At 45.3% G+C, this 14343-nt stretch overlaps 1 protein-coding gene across 7 annotated transcripts in view; it reads right to left on the reverse strand.

Moving 5' to 3' along the window:
• The window catches only part of GBF1 (golgi brefeldin A resistant guanine nucleotide exchange factor 1), a 430048-nt gene that overhangs the window by 406932 nt on the left and 8773 nt on the right, over window positions 1–14343 (reverse strand). For all 7 annotated transcript variants that reach the window (XM_078783293.1, XM_078783294.1, XM_078783296.1 and 4 more), the window contains exon 3: window positions 8601–8667. In XM_078783293.1, the coding sequence (XP_078639419.1) occupies window positions 8601–8667 (67 nt within the window). The remainder of the gene's footprint in view (window positions 1–8600; window positions 8668–14343) is intronic.

A 14343-nucleotide genomic window follows, 5' to 3' on the forward strand; every position in this document is an offset into this window, starting at 1 on the left:
ATGGTGCTCAGGTCAACAGAGTTATGCAAATTACGTTAACACTGAGAGATCAAAGGTGGTGTGGCCAAGCTTGGGGAATTTTACCAGGAAAGGGAGTTTGCAAAGTTAATTTATGAGATTTTGCACTTTTGCACCAAATGGATAAATAAAAAAGAAGACGTCATGCAGAGCATGATTCTTGCAAAATCCACCCCCTCTCCACCCGCTCCCCCCCCCCCCCCCCCCCCAAAAAGGATGTCATTGATCCATCAAATTGTCCATTTCATCCAGAGTAAAATTGACGATCTCGATCAAAGCTCGGGTTAATATTGTTATGTCAGTAGGGTAAAGGAATATCTAGAGCCAGGTAGATCTGAATAGGTAACATGCTTCGACTGTCGCGATAGGGAATCTACCTGTAATAAGTTCTGTTAGTCCGGTTTGTCGGGTTTATATGTCTGCTTGTGAACATACCAGGATGTTCGTGTGCTAGGTAGTTAGGGATTAAAGATAACAGCCCCTGTGTGTCAAACCTGGTAGTCAAACCTTTGTCCCTTATGGCAATGCACACCTGTAGACACTTAGACAGGCCCTTAGTGCAACATTAAATAATTCCCTTCCCTGACAGTGACTTCGGACAGGAAACCAGGCCAGGACACCGCCGATGATGGCTGCCGCCACCTACACCTCCAGCAGGCCTAGCCACCTCGAGTAGCACAAGCTATTACCACACCACAGGCCTGTGATTCGGTGGAGGGCACTGATTGGGTGGCGCGCCAAGGCTGACGTCACCACCACAGGGCTATATAGGGGCGGGCTGAACGACATTTTCGCTTCTGGCAGTCTTGCAGATCCAGCAGTTCTCTTGCATCTCTTGGAGATCCAGCAGTTCGGCTTGCACATCCGGCTCTTCTTGCTTGCGCAGCTTCCTCTGGCAGCTCGAACTCTCTTGCGCACGTCCTTCCCTGGCTGTCTTGTGCTCTCTGCGCTTCCCTGCTTGGCCTTGGGAGGTCCCTGGTGGTCGTTGGCTCGCCATCTGCGTAGTGCTTGAAGCGGTGCTCGGTGCTGTGGTGCTGTTGCGAGGGACCTCGTGGGTGCATCGGGGCCGAACGGAGCCGCGTTGGACGGCAGACAATACCAGACGACGGACAGATAAGGACGCACCACATTTCACAATATAACGAACGTTTTCTTTTCCTTTCATCCATTCCTGTGTCTCGTTTCTGAAATCTGTGTGTGGGGACGTCCCGATTAGGATATTTATTACCGGCGCGTGCTTTTCCTGTCCCGACCTTTATTGTGAATAAACCCTTATATTATTTTCTGTATACATATCTGAACGCAGTTTCCGTGTGGTTGATTTAACAGGTAAGACTGCAGGGGTCTCGCGCCCGCGCGCTTTGGTGTAGCTTTTGTTTTTGGAGTCCGCCATTGAGTTTCGCCTCGAGAGCTAAGGCCTTCGCGATCGGCTTCCGTGACTGCCTGATTTTAATCAAAGGCGGCCGCACGACAATATGATGAAAAGTAATGATTTTTCAGATGAAAATTGATGATTTTGGAAGTTTGACCTAGAGTTGACCTTTGACCTTTTGACCTCAAAAAAGTTGGTTTCTCAATTTAGTGACAATATACAAATGCTGTTCAATTTTCAAGTCAATCGGATTTAAAATGGTGATTTTAGAAATTTGACCTCAAGATGACCTTTGACCCCAAAATCAATAGGCTCCTCAATTGTGATGCCCTCTACAACTTGGTGAAGGTTCGTGACGATCAGTTTAGAATTTTGACCTCTAGGCCGGTGACAAACAAACAGACAGAATAACAAGACGTCATGCAGAGCATGATACTTGCAAGATCCGCCCCCCCCCCCCCCCAAAGGTTTCCATTAATACAGCAAATTGTCAATTTCATAAAGATTAAAATTGACGATCTTGATCAAAGCTCGGGTCAATAGGATGAAAAGTGAAAAAATTTCAGATGAAAAATGATGATTTTAGAAGTTTGACCTTGAGTTGACCTTAAAAATAGTTGGTTTCCCAATTCAGTGAGGCACTATACAAATGCTATTCAATTTTCAAGTCAATCGGATGAAAATTGATGGGTTTTTAGATGAAAATTCATGATTTTGGAAGTTTGACATCAAGTTGACCTTTGACATTTTGACCTCAAATAGTTTGTTTTCCTATTTAGTGACTCAATGTGCAAATGCTGTTCAATTTCCAAGTCAATCGGATGAAAATTGAGGATTTTAGAAATTTAGCAAAGTTGGTGAACTTTGGTCTATGTTGACCTTTTGACACCCAAAACAATAGGCTTCTTGCTTTTGACCAACTTTACCATTTGGTGAAGTAAGTTTCGTGAAGATCGGTTGAAAATTGTGACCTGTAGGCCGGTGACAAACAAACAAACAGACAGACAGACAGACAGACAAACAGATAGAACCACAAACGCAACTGACCAATATACTTGAAAAATCTTCGATTTTGCAAGTAATAAGTCCCGAACTTGCATGTAGAAGTCACAATTAATAGGTACATCATATAATGCTCGTAGTTTGGCTGTTGGCCAACATGGCTTGCAATGATCTTAACTATACAAGCATGAGGACGGCTTGGCATGAACATTGTCAAAAACTTCAACTTGAGTGTAAATGCAAACAATTGGCACCGGCTAGTTTGCCAGACTGACCTTTTTGTACTCTAAACAAGTTTGTACAGTCATTCTCGTGAGAACTAATTCCCATGTGTGGGAACTAATACAGCCATGGTATGAGCAATAAAATCTCAAGCGAGCTTAATTTTAGTCACTCCACTCCACGTGGTATGCAAGCAAGCAACCAGGTATGAACACACAACCAAATGAGGCCTTGGAAGGTACAAACCCTCCCCCCACCTCTCTTGTAAAATTGCTGAAATAGCCTGACCCATTTTTTAAATGAAATCGATACATTAGCCACTGCTACCCCACAGCCACTCCCTACCCCACAGCCACTTTCTCTCAAAAAGTAGGGTAATAAGGATAAAAAATGATAGAAGTGCAAGTGAATATCAAGTGCACATATGACACCATCATTAGCATATGTTATTCCACATGAAGAGTTTTTTACAATGAGCCATGTCTCAATTTTTTTCGATGCAGCGCTTTCGAAATATATAGAGGTGCAAAGTTTTTCCGTTTTTCCAAGATGGCTCCCACACCACGTGACATATGACATCACATTTATCATAACATTCTACATGGGTGTCACTCCTACCCTGAAAGTTTCGTCTCAATCGGACATATGGTTGCTGAGAAAAACGAGGTTTAGCCCGTACAGACGGACGGACAACTCGAAAACATAATGCCTCCAGCCACCTTCGGGGGCGGAGCCATAAAAATCCAAACAAATCCAACTTTTCAAACTTTTCAGAAAAAGGGTTTTGCCGAAAATATTCCCCAACACTCACTGATGAACATCTGAAGGTTTGACAAAGATCCGTTTGGCCATCGCTGAGAAAAATGGTGACACACAGACAGACACAGATCTCTCATAGTACAGATATAAATAATTATTTGGCGAAATGGAAGTTTGGAATAAATTTTCTGAAAATTGGCATTTTCATTGGTACGAAAATTATATTTGCCCCCACCACAACTGATTTTCCTCCACCACCATCCTCCTCCCCTCTCATTTCTTGGATCACGCCCTCAAAGAGGCAGAGTCCAAACTGTCTTCTGTTGAATTTGCTGTTCAAATTGCCTCGATCTCGCGAGATCACGGCGAGGTCACGTCTTTTCGAAGCTGTTCCATGCGCTCACGCTTTCGAAGCTAAGTGATCTTTCTCAATTGTGTTTTTGTCGAGACTGTATCTATCTTTCGGTGTATGTACCTATAGCGTATCTTTTGGAAAATTTTCGGTGCTAATTTTTCGTACATGTATACACAATCGTCGGTTAATGCATATCGAGTATTCTGAGGCCTAGTACTCGTAGGCTTGGCTACCGTACCGTCTCCGACCTTGTGGTTTTGTTTTTCTCTCAGCGATTCGTCGAATGCGCTGCAATTATTTTCGTTCTTTGTTTCGTCCCAGTCGTTCACCCCATACCTCCTTGTTTAATATCTCTACTCAAAAAAAAACAACCCAAAAACATATTTCCTTCCCAGGTATTGTTCGTTTATTTGTTGTTCTTTTTTGTTCGTTCGTTCTTCGTTCGCGATCACACGATCACGTGGTTAGAAATGTATAATCTCTCCCCCGAACAACTATTTTCTCTCATATATTATAACACCCTTTTCTTCTTTTCCTACAAAAGGATGCTTTCGTCTTGCTCACCAAATCTATTCATTCAAAAATATATATATAATACCATCTCTTACAGTTCCTCCTTTCTAAATTCCCTAAACTATCCAGAACTCCACCCTCCTTCAGTGTCCTCAAACGTATTTTTGACTCGAAGGTCTCAAACTCAATTTGCAAAAAATGTTCGTTTCCCATGAATCGTACACTTTTCAAAATCCAATCTCACCCCTCCCCTCCAAATCCTCCCCATCACCCATCCCTTTCAAATCTCCCCCCTTGCCCCTTCCCTCCCCTCCCTCCTAAACTCCCCCCACACCCCTCCCCTCCGAGACTCTCCCTCGCTCCTCCCCTCCTTGACTCCCCTCTCACCCCTCCTCCTCAAAGCATCCTCCCTGCTTCTTCCCCCTTCCAACTTTCACCTTCATCTCCCCCAACCTTCTGCCTCGCTCTTCCCCCTCCTCAAATAACACCTCACTGTGCCTCACCCAATCTCCATCAAACCTTTTGTCCGCCCCATTCTTCCCTTTCTCCAAGCTATTCTGAAATCTCTGAAATCTCTGACACACCTTCAACAGCTCTCCCTACCTCTTCCTCCTCTTCCACATCTTACCCTACCCCTCCCCCCCCTGTTCTGGACCCGATGCTCCCCCTTCCTCTTCATTAACGGTATGGACCTCAAACATCCGGGGCCTTCGCTCAAACTTGACTGATCTCTCCATACAGGTTGCTTCTGACAAACCAGATGTGATCTGCTTAACAGAAACTTTCCTCCTTCATGATGTCTCTGATGCCTTGGTATCTCTCCCAGGTTACTCCCTCCTGATATGGCATGATAGACCTGAGCCTCGTCCTGGAGGTGGGGTTGCTATCTTTATTAAAAACTCTTCCTCACTCGCCCTCCACTGCCCTCTCTCCACCTCACCCCCAGGAATACCTTTGGCTATGGCTTCCCCTTCGCTCCCACCTTTTGTTCATATGTGTGGTGTACCGTCCACCAAACAGCGATGACTCCATCTACATCTCGCTGTCTGATAATATGGACCAACTTCTATCTACCCATCCCAACTCTCTCTTCCTCATATGTGGTGATTTCAATTGTCACCATGCCAGTTGGCTGGGTGTGGGTACCTCTCTCACCAGCCATGGCTCTTCAGCAAAGGACTTCTGCGACTCACTGGGACTGACACAATCTGTCAATTTCCCAACCCGGATCTCAGTCAACGGAGCATCTTCTCTTATGGATTTGGTTATGACAAACTTCCCTGAAAATGTCTGCTGCTCTTCTTCTGCTCCAATCGGCTCATCTGATCATGTGCTTGTCAAAGTGGACATCTCTCTGACCATTCTCAGAGAGCCTCCTCAGCATCGACGAGTCTGGCATTTCACTCAGGCCAACTGGCACGGTCTTCAAGCAGCCATCAATCATCTGGACTGGTCTCCCATCTCTACCGCCTCTGACATCAACTCATCCTGGGAATTCTTTCAAAGTAAATTGCTCTCTCTCATGCACAGATTTATCCCATCTCGTCTTCAGTTGTCATACCCTTCCTCCCGTCCATGGTACACGGAATCTTGTGGTGAGGCTGTTGCCCTGAAACAACTTGCTTTCGTCTCCTGGAAAGCAAATCCAACGGAAGGAAATCTCATTTCCTTTCACAAAGCCCGAAACAAGTGTGTGTCCACCCTCAGGAGAGCCAGGAAACAATATCTCACCGTTCTCAAGACCGAACTCTCTTATCTGTCTCCCTCTTCCAAATCCTGGTGGCGTCTGGTCAAATCTGTTTCTGGTGTTTGTTCCCCCTCCATCCCCTCCCTCACCTCAAACAGCTTAACGACTGACTCCGCACGTGAAAAAGCTGAATGCCTCAACTCTGTGTTTGCCTCTAAATCTTGTGTCCCAAACCCATCCCTCTCTGAACCCACCGTACCCAGTCGTACCCAGCTGCTCCTGGACTCTGTGTCCTTTCCTCCTGACAAGGTGGAAAAGTTTCTGTCAACCCTCGACTCTGATTCTGCAACTGGTCCTGACGGCATCAGCCCACGGCTCCTAAAATCATGTGCCTCCGCTCTTTCACTCCCTCTTTCTGTTCTCTTCACCCTCTCTTTTGCTCAAGATCATCTGCCATCTGCTTGGAAATCAGCCAACATCACCGCTTTGCACAAAAAAGGTGCAAAAACAGATCCCAGCAACTACAGACCAATCAGCCTTCTCCCAATTATCAGCAAAGTCATGGAATCCATCATTGCTTCAGATATGAAATCTTTCCTCTTCTCCAATGGCTTGATCTCTGATCATCAATTTGGTTTCAGACCTGGTCACTCTACTCTGGACATGCTGCTTCTGCTTTCTCAACAATGGATGGAGGTCCTCAACGCCAAACAGGAAATTAGAGCCGTCTCCCTTGACATTTCACGTGCCTTCGATACGGTCTGGCACCCTGCTCTGCTCACCAAACTCTCCTCCTTTGGTATCCATGGAAATCTCCACGCATGGCTGGCGGACTTCCTCTCTGGTTGTAGTCAACGTGTGGCCCTGAATGGGTTTCTCTCATCTCCTCTTCCTGTTCAGGCTGGAGTTCCCCAAGGTAGTGTTCTGGGCCCTGTGCTTTTTCTGGTCTTCATCAATGATCTCTCTGACTCTTGAAAATCCTCTCTATCTCTTTGCTGACGACTCTACTCTCTGTCGCTCCATTCCTCATCCCTCAGATCGGCAGTCTGCAGCCTCCTCACTCTCTGCAGACCTGGACAAAATCACAGACTGGGCAAACAAATGGAACATGTCTTTCAATCCTGATAAATCTCACACTCTTACGATGTCTCTCCGAAAAAACCGACTGGAAAACCCTCCCATCCACTTTCTGAATAATCCTCTCCAAGAAGTTCTGTCACTCAAGCTTTTGGGTCTCACTATTTGCCATGATCTTTCCTGGGAAAACCACATTTCAAATCTGGCCTCCAAAGCCAGTCGCCGACTGGGCATCCTCCGTCGTGCGAAGTCCTTCCTTGGCACACCTGAGCTCCTCACCACATACAAGGCTTTCATCCGCAGCTCTATGGAATACTGCTCTCCCCTCTGGTCTGGTGCTCCTGCCTCACACCTAGCCCGTCTTCACACTGTTGAAACCAAAGCGTTCAGAATCATTGGAATCTCCCGCGATGAAGCTAACTCCAAGGGCCTTTCACTCACTCACTGCAGGCAGGTTGGTGGTCTTTCCGTCTTCTACCGACTCCTCTCTGGCCTTGCCCCCCCAGCCCCCTCTGGGCTCTGCCCCCCAAATATTCCTGCAGGTCGCACAAGATCTGCCTGCAACCCTCTTATGGTTAAACTGCCAAAATCAAGACTTTCTGCTCACCTTCACTCCTTCATTCCTCTTTTCTCCCGCCTCTGGAACAAACTCCCTCACTCTCTTCAATCCCACTCCACCCTCCAGGTCTTTAAAACAGCTGTTCACCACCATCTCTTATCCTCCCCCATCCAAAACCTTGATCTTTTCTACCCCCGCGAATTTCGGTCCCCTTGTGTTTTATACCTTCCCCCCCCCCCCCCCCCCAACCTCCCCTTCCCATGCCTCCTGCCCCCAAGCCCTCTCCCTCCCACACTTCTCCCTGCTCTCAAATGTTGTGGTTGTGTGCTTCCCCTTCTCTCCCCATCTTGTCTTCCGCCCCCTCTTTTTGTATATTTTGTTTGTCTGGTTGATTTGTTTGTGAAATAAATGTTAGCTCTTCCACGAGCCTCGATTCAGTATACAAAAAAAAAAGAAAAAAAAAGAAGTTAAAATGATTGTTAGCAAATGACTCACATTCACATGACATAATACTTCAGTGCACAAAGAAGGGAGAGGGTGTACAGGAGTCAATTGGAGACGTGAAAGGAGGAATTGAGGAAGTGACAAGGGAAAGGACCATGGCTATATGGGGAAATCCAAAAGGTTCCGAGAGAAAGAAGGATAAAGGGAATAGGGGATAAAACAAAGACGAAGGGAAATAATAAATGGCACAGGATATGACAAGCGACATTGGGTCCGAAACACGAGATGTCCGGAAGTGCTTTTTTGCAGTAGAATGGTGGATGACCTGAAAGGTCTTCCACAGGAAGTAGTTGAAGGCACGATTACAAATTAATTGAAGTCTAAATTAGGTAAGCACTGGTGGAATGAGCGCTTCCACCTTCTATAAGTCTGCGCTTCTCAAGCATGTGAACACGCTAAAGTTCAGTATTACAATACCGGTGTGTTACAGGATCACCTTCTTCCCTGAATTTGATGATGATGGATGATCATCATCAGCTTTTGTACACTAGTGTAGAGATAGTGCAGCAAAACAAGGAAGGAGAAAGCTTACTTGTAATGGAACTGAGGATATCCCGAAGGTGTGAAAAGCTAGCAAGAAGTGGATCTTGCTCGTCATCCTGTATGTGGTCACACAACATCAGCAGTTAGCAAAAAGATAATTTGGCCTTGACAGATATACAAAGCAATCTTGCATCACTAACATGGCTTAGCATGCATGCTTTCAAATGACCCAGAGTTCAAGGACAATAAAATAAGAAACTTTCAAAAGGTGAACACCGCTAAATCTTGCTTGGCATTCGAATCATCTTGTTCCATCAAGTCGTGTCTGACTTCTGGTGACATTCATGATCAGATTTCTCCAAACATCCTTATCCTGCACTGCTTCCCGAAGCTCTGGCCGATACAGCATGGCTGCAGACATCCCTAAGCAATTTCTTCACAATAAAATGCCCAAAATATTGTTTTTGATCCATGACCAAATACCTAAAGGCCTTTGATGAAAGGTTATACAATGCATTGGAAAATTGATAAAGAGAATAGATCTGAGAGCCATCCTTTTCACCCAAAACTATTCATATTGTTGGGATTTTGTTTTTGTAATAAACAGATCTGAGGCTGAAAAAAAACAGCAAGACATAAGGAGTTGTTATAACCATTAAGACAAGACAATGGAGAACATGAAAGCATCAGAAATAAGTTCAAACAGGATTTGTAAGGAAAAAGTGGTGAAAAAGAGGGTAGCCAACAACAAAAAGAAGCTGCTGGATAGGTATGAATGTTTTGGTTTTTTTTGCTTTGTTTTTTCCTGAGCTCTTTTTCATAGGCCTTCATGGTCTAGGCTCATGGAAGAGATAGGAAACGGAACAGATCAGGGCACAACATAAAGGGAACAGCAGGAGAAAGGAAAGGAGAAATGCCAACAGCAGGGTGGAGGGAGAAGGTAGATGGCGACGGACAAACAAGGGATGCAGGTAACGATAAGGGGAAGGGGAGAACACAAGAGGTGGTCAAGATGGATAGATTGTCCCTCTCAGGTATCTGCAGGACACATGCGGCCCAGCAGTAGCCCCTCTCAGTGAAACTGCCTAAATCCAGATCCACTGCTCCCCCTCCACTCTTTTATTTCTCTTTTTTCCACATGTGGAAAAACCTTCCATACTCTCTTCAATCTCATTCTTCCCTCCAGGTCTTCAAGACAGCTGTTCACCACCATCTCAAGTCATCCTCATGATCTTTTCTACACTTGTTAAACCACCCCCAGCCCTCCCAAAAATTGATTATGTATCCATATTGTCCACCCTTTGTGTTCCCGACAGCACATACCCGAGATATCCAATGCTGCACTCCCCATATCAGCCACCAAACCGGTTTTATCCTGGACTGGCGAGTCATCAGCGACAGTGTAGATTGAAACGTGGACTACCAAGGTTACCCAGCATGTACCACGAGGTAATGGCATCGCACAAGGGTCAAGCTTGGGAGCCTCGGTGGTGCACATTTCGATCTACGCAGTTTTGGCACAACTTCTAATGGAAATGTTTATACCCGCTATTATGACCCGCTTCACTGGTTTTATCAAAGCTATTTGAACCAGTGTTTCACGGGAGAAGATGGCATCATCATCAGTCATCATTCCCGCAATGTGGGGATTCAAAGGACAAAGGTTGGATAATCTGGTTTTGTCTGAGTATTTTTTCCCAAAGTTAATCTCAGGCTCATTGTGGAGCTTGCACACACATCACATGAACGACAGACATTAGTCAATCATTGATCCATTGCAATTTTGAAAACAAGCTCCATATATAACAGCAAAACAATGACAAATTACAACAAATAAAAAAATTAATAAAAACAAAGCAGAGGGTCTAACTCAAACATAACCAACGGGACCCACTGAAAGACTGGGAAATTTTGTCTCTGAATACGAGTCCGAGAAGCAAAATAATTTGAGAGATGAAGGGCATTTCAAGAAGGACAAAGGCCTGAAAAGCACAGACAATATTAACATCTGGAGCCTTCAAACCAGCAGAAGGGACAACAGATGTCACTTTCATGTCAAAGTTTACACAAAGTATTAACTCACACATTCCCATTTCGGGCCTGGTCTCAAAGCATAAGGCTTTACCCTAGCGTGCTTTCCGGAGCCCTAAAGAGACATTACTGTTTGTTTTCAGCTTTAAAGCAAAACAAAGATTTTGATGAGTTACAAATTAGATTTAATAAACACCAAACCTTAAACAAAACTAAAACTTGTGCATACGTGCGTACACGCAGACACAAACACCTCTTTACGGGATTCGCAATTAACAGTTTGGTATTGGTGAAACATCCCTTAAATATCCATGAATCAGTGGCAATTATTTTATTGCAAATACAGTATACCAACTTGCAAAGATTGAAATTAGTAAATTAGTCGAATAATTTCACAATCATCTTTGGGTTGGCCTGTCGAGGGTTCCCATGTTGTAGGGAAACCACATTCAAATCCCATTGATCAAATGTCTGTGGTTGTCCATCGTTTAATAACGTCCTTGTAATTCATGTAAAGTAAACCAGTTTCTACTCAGGTTTTTGTTCTAAATGTGGTAAATGTACAAGCTCCTCCATGAACATTAGACCAAGGTAATAGATAGATATTTTTAAAATACCTAGACAAACAACAAGCCATGAGTAGAATGCTCTGGGTGGAGGTGCTCAGCGACGCAGAAGCACACAGAACAAGCGTTACGTCTAGGTCCCCCGTTGGTGAAGTGATGAGAGATGACAAAGTGGAAGACGCAAGGCGGCCATCTTGGATTTTGACGTGGCGACCCAATTTTCAATAGCGTTCTTCCTTATGCGTAGATGCACCCACACACCAGATTAGAAGTTAGTAGTTCGTTTATTTTTCAAGATATTGTGCTCACAAGGTTCAGACATATATATGGTGGCGGCCATCTTGGATTTTGACGTGGCGACCCAATTTGCAATAGCGTCCTCCCTTATGCCTAGATACACCCACACACCAGATTAGAAGTTGGTACTTCGCTTATTTTTCAAGATATTTCGCTCACAAGGTTCAGACATACATGGCGGCGGCCATCTTGGATTTTTACGTGGCGACCTAATTTTCAATAGGGTTCTTCCTTTTGCCGAGTTGCACCCACACACCAAATTAGAATTCGATCCTTCGCTTACGCACGGACGTCCGCACGCACGGACGGACGCACACACGGACGGAGGGGAAAACCCATAGTCCCCCTTTCGCTCCGCGGTGCGACGGGGGACAACAAGGTGAGGAAAAAAAAAAAAGCACTACATTCACAGGAAACTAAAAGAATGGCACTTAGTAGAGAGCAAACCTCCGCCAGGCTGAACAGTTTACGTCTTGTATCCCACTGATAGGCCGGATCTGCATCCGGACCTGACACACAACTGAATCAGCTTGTTCTTGTCGCCTACCCAACTCATCCACAAACATTTGAAATATCGTGCTATATATGGTTTTTGGCCCGAACTCACAATTCTATTCAGCTCTTTTTCTGGGCACCCAAATATCACTCAATGGTGAAGAATCACTGAAAAAAAACTCTACTAGCTGGATCCAGATCCGGATCTTCACCAAAATTGAATCGATTCTTCCTCGTCACACACACAACCTGTCCAACAAGTTTCGTCCAAATCCGTCCATAACCGTTTCAGATATCCTGCGATGTATCGTTTTTGGCCCTATCTCCCAATGGAGAAGAATCACTTTTTTAAATTCTAGTAGCCGGATCTGAATCCGGATCTTCACCAAAATCTAATAATTTTGTCCTCGTAACATACGCTACCTCTCTGCCAAATTTCGTCCAAATCAGTCCACAACTTTGAGATATTTTGTTCTCAAACGGAGACAGACAGACAGGGGTGAAAACATAACCTCCATCCACCTTTGGTGGCAGAGGTAATAAATACTGTACACAACTGTATCTTCCCAAACAAGTACACAAATCTGGAAGAGAATCCTAATCAGTCATACAATAACACAGATCTTATCTCTAAAGTACTATTGCAAGCCCGATTACAGGAAGTGTAGGTAAGGTACGGTACTCCAACTGTGCTAGTCACTCTGATTTCACCACGGCAACTCTCGTACTGCCTTCTGGGCACCCAAACACAACCTCATCCTTCTCCCACCAACTAGCATTTTTGCATTTCCATTACTGCCTTTATTTTTGGACTAATGGGAATGAGGTGTGATGGCGTTCACCGCTTCTGGAATCAGTCCTTCGCAGGGAGTGATGAAGGAGAGAGAGAGAGAGGGAGGTGATGTCTTATTGAAACCCAACTGTCCTCTCCTACTGTTGTATGTACTAGGGCATGCCCGTACTATATATATGCCCGTACTATATATCTATCTAAAATTATATCCCCCCCCCTCTATTTACATGAAATGGTTTGGTCCATTCGCAACGCCAAAGCGAACGGCGAACGGCTTGCGAGTACAGTGACAATCCCCCCCCTCTATTTACATGAAATGGTTTCGTCCATTCGCAACGACCACAGAACCCCCCCCTCTATTTACATGGAATGGTTTGGTCCATTCGCAACGCCGGCACACGCGATCGTTCGCTGCTCTCTGATTGGTTGAATCGTTTTTTGGACATAGCTCGGTAAGTAATTGTCCGATTAATATGAAACCTTGAAAAGGCACATCCTCGGGTCCCCAGCAATATACCTGGCAAGTTAAAAGTATATCGGACCCGTGGTTGTCGAGAAACAGCGGTCACAGACAAACGTACAAACGTACAAACGTACAGACAGAGATTACTGGAATTATAGATAGATGTGTGTTTGCTGCTTTTAAGCCCTCCGGGACCACCTTTCCAGTACAAGGCTGATCCAGCAATTGGCCACCCACTGCCTTTAGGTGGCGCAATCCTTCGGGCCATTCCACCCTGTGGGACAACCCCTCTATGTAGTTGCCCTTAACGTAGGTACTCTGCAGCTTACTGCACCATCCTTGCCTGCAGTTCTCTGGGATAAACAGCCCTGGTGTTGTCTAATTAAAGTGTCACACTTTCCATGTCCTTTGTTTGTGCCTAGTTCCACAAGTATTCCACCTGACTTCACCTGTACATGAGGTTAACGCAATACCATCTTACCACCGCCTCCTCAGTGAACGTTTACCATACAACTCATCTTTGACAGATCCCTGATGCAGGCATAAATCTAACTTACTCAAACACATGAACCACACTATTCTCACCACATTCTATCTGTGGATTCCCCCTCCCCTCTCGTTATCCCACCCCACTTTCCACATAATGTTATGCAATGAGGGTGTAACTACACAAGTTGTTGTTGTTGTACAGCCGCGAATAGTTCCCTCGAACAAGCCCGCGGCACGGAGACAGCCGATCGATCTCGCAGGAGAGACTAGGGATCCCCCCACATCCAGGATGGTGTACCCCCGCCTTCACCAAGTCAGAGCCAAGTCAGAGCCATGGCAGAGTCAGAGAGGGAGGAAGCGAGAGAGAGAGTAGTGTGGGAGAGAGAGAGAGTAGTGTGGGAGAGAGAGAGTAGTGTGGGAGAGAGAGAGTAGTGTGGGAGAGAGAGAGTAGTGTGGGAGAGAGAGAGTAGTGTGGGAGAGAGAGAGTAGTGTGGGAGAGAGAGAGTAGTGTGGGAGAGAGAGAGAGTAGTGTGGGAGAGAGAGAGAGTAGTGTGGGAGAGAGAGAGAGTAGTGTGGGAGAGAGAGAGAGTAGTGTGGGAGAGAAAGAGAGTAGTGTGGGAGAGAAAGAGAGTAGTGTGGGAGAGAGAGAGAGTAGTGT

This window comes from Myxine glutinosa, chromosome 8, assembly GCF_964187855.1.
Source record: "Myxine glutinosa chromosome 8, kmMyxGlut1.1, whole genome shotgun sequence".
In the NCBI taxonomy this organism is placed as follows: domain Eukaryota; kingdom Metazoa; phylum Chordata; class Myxini; order Myxiniformes; family Myxinidae; genus Myxine; species Myxine glutinosa.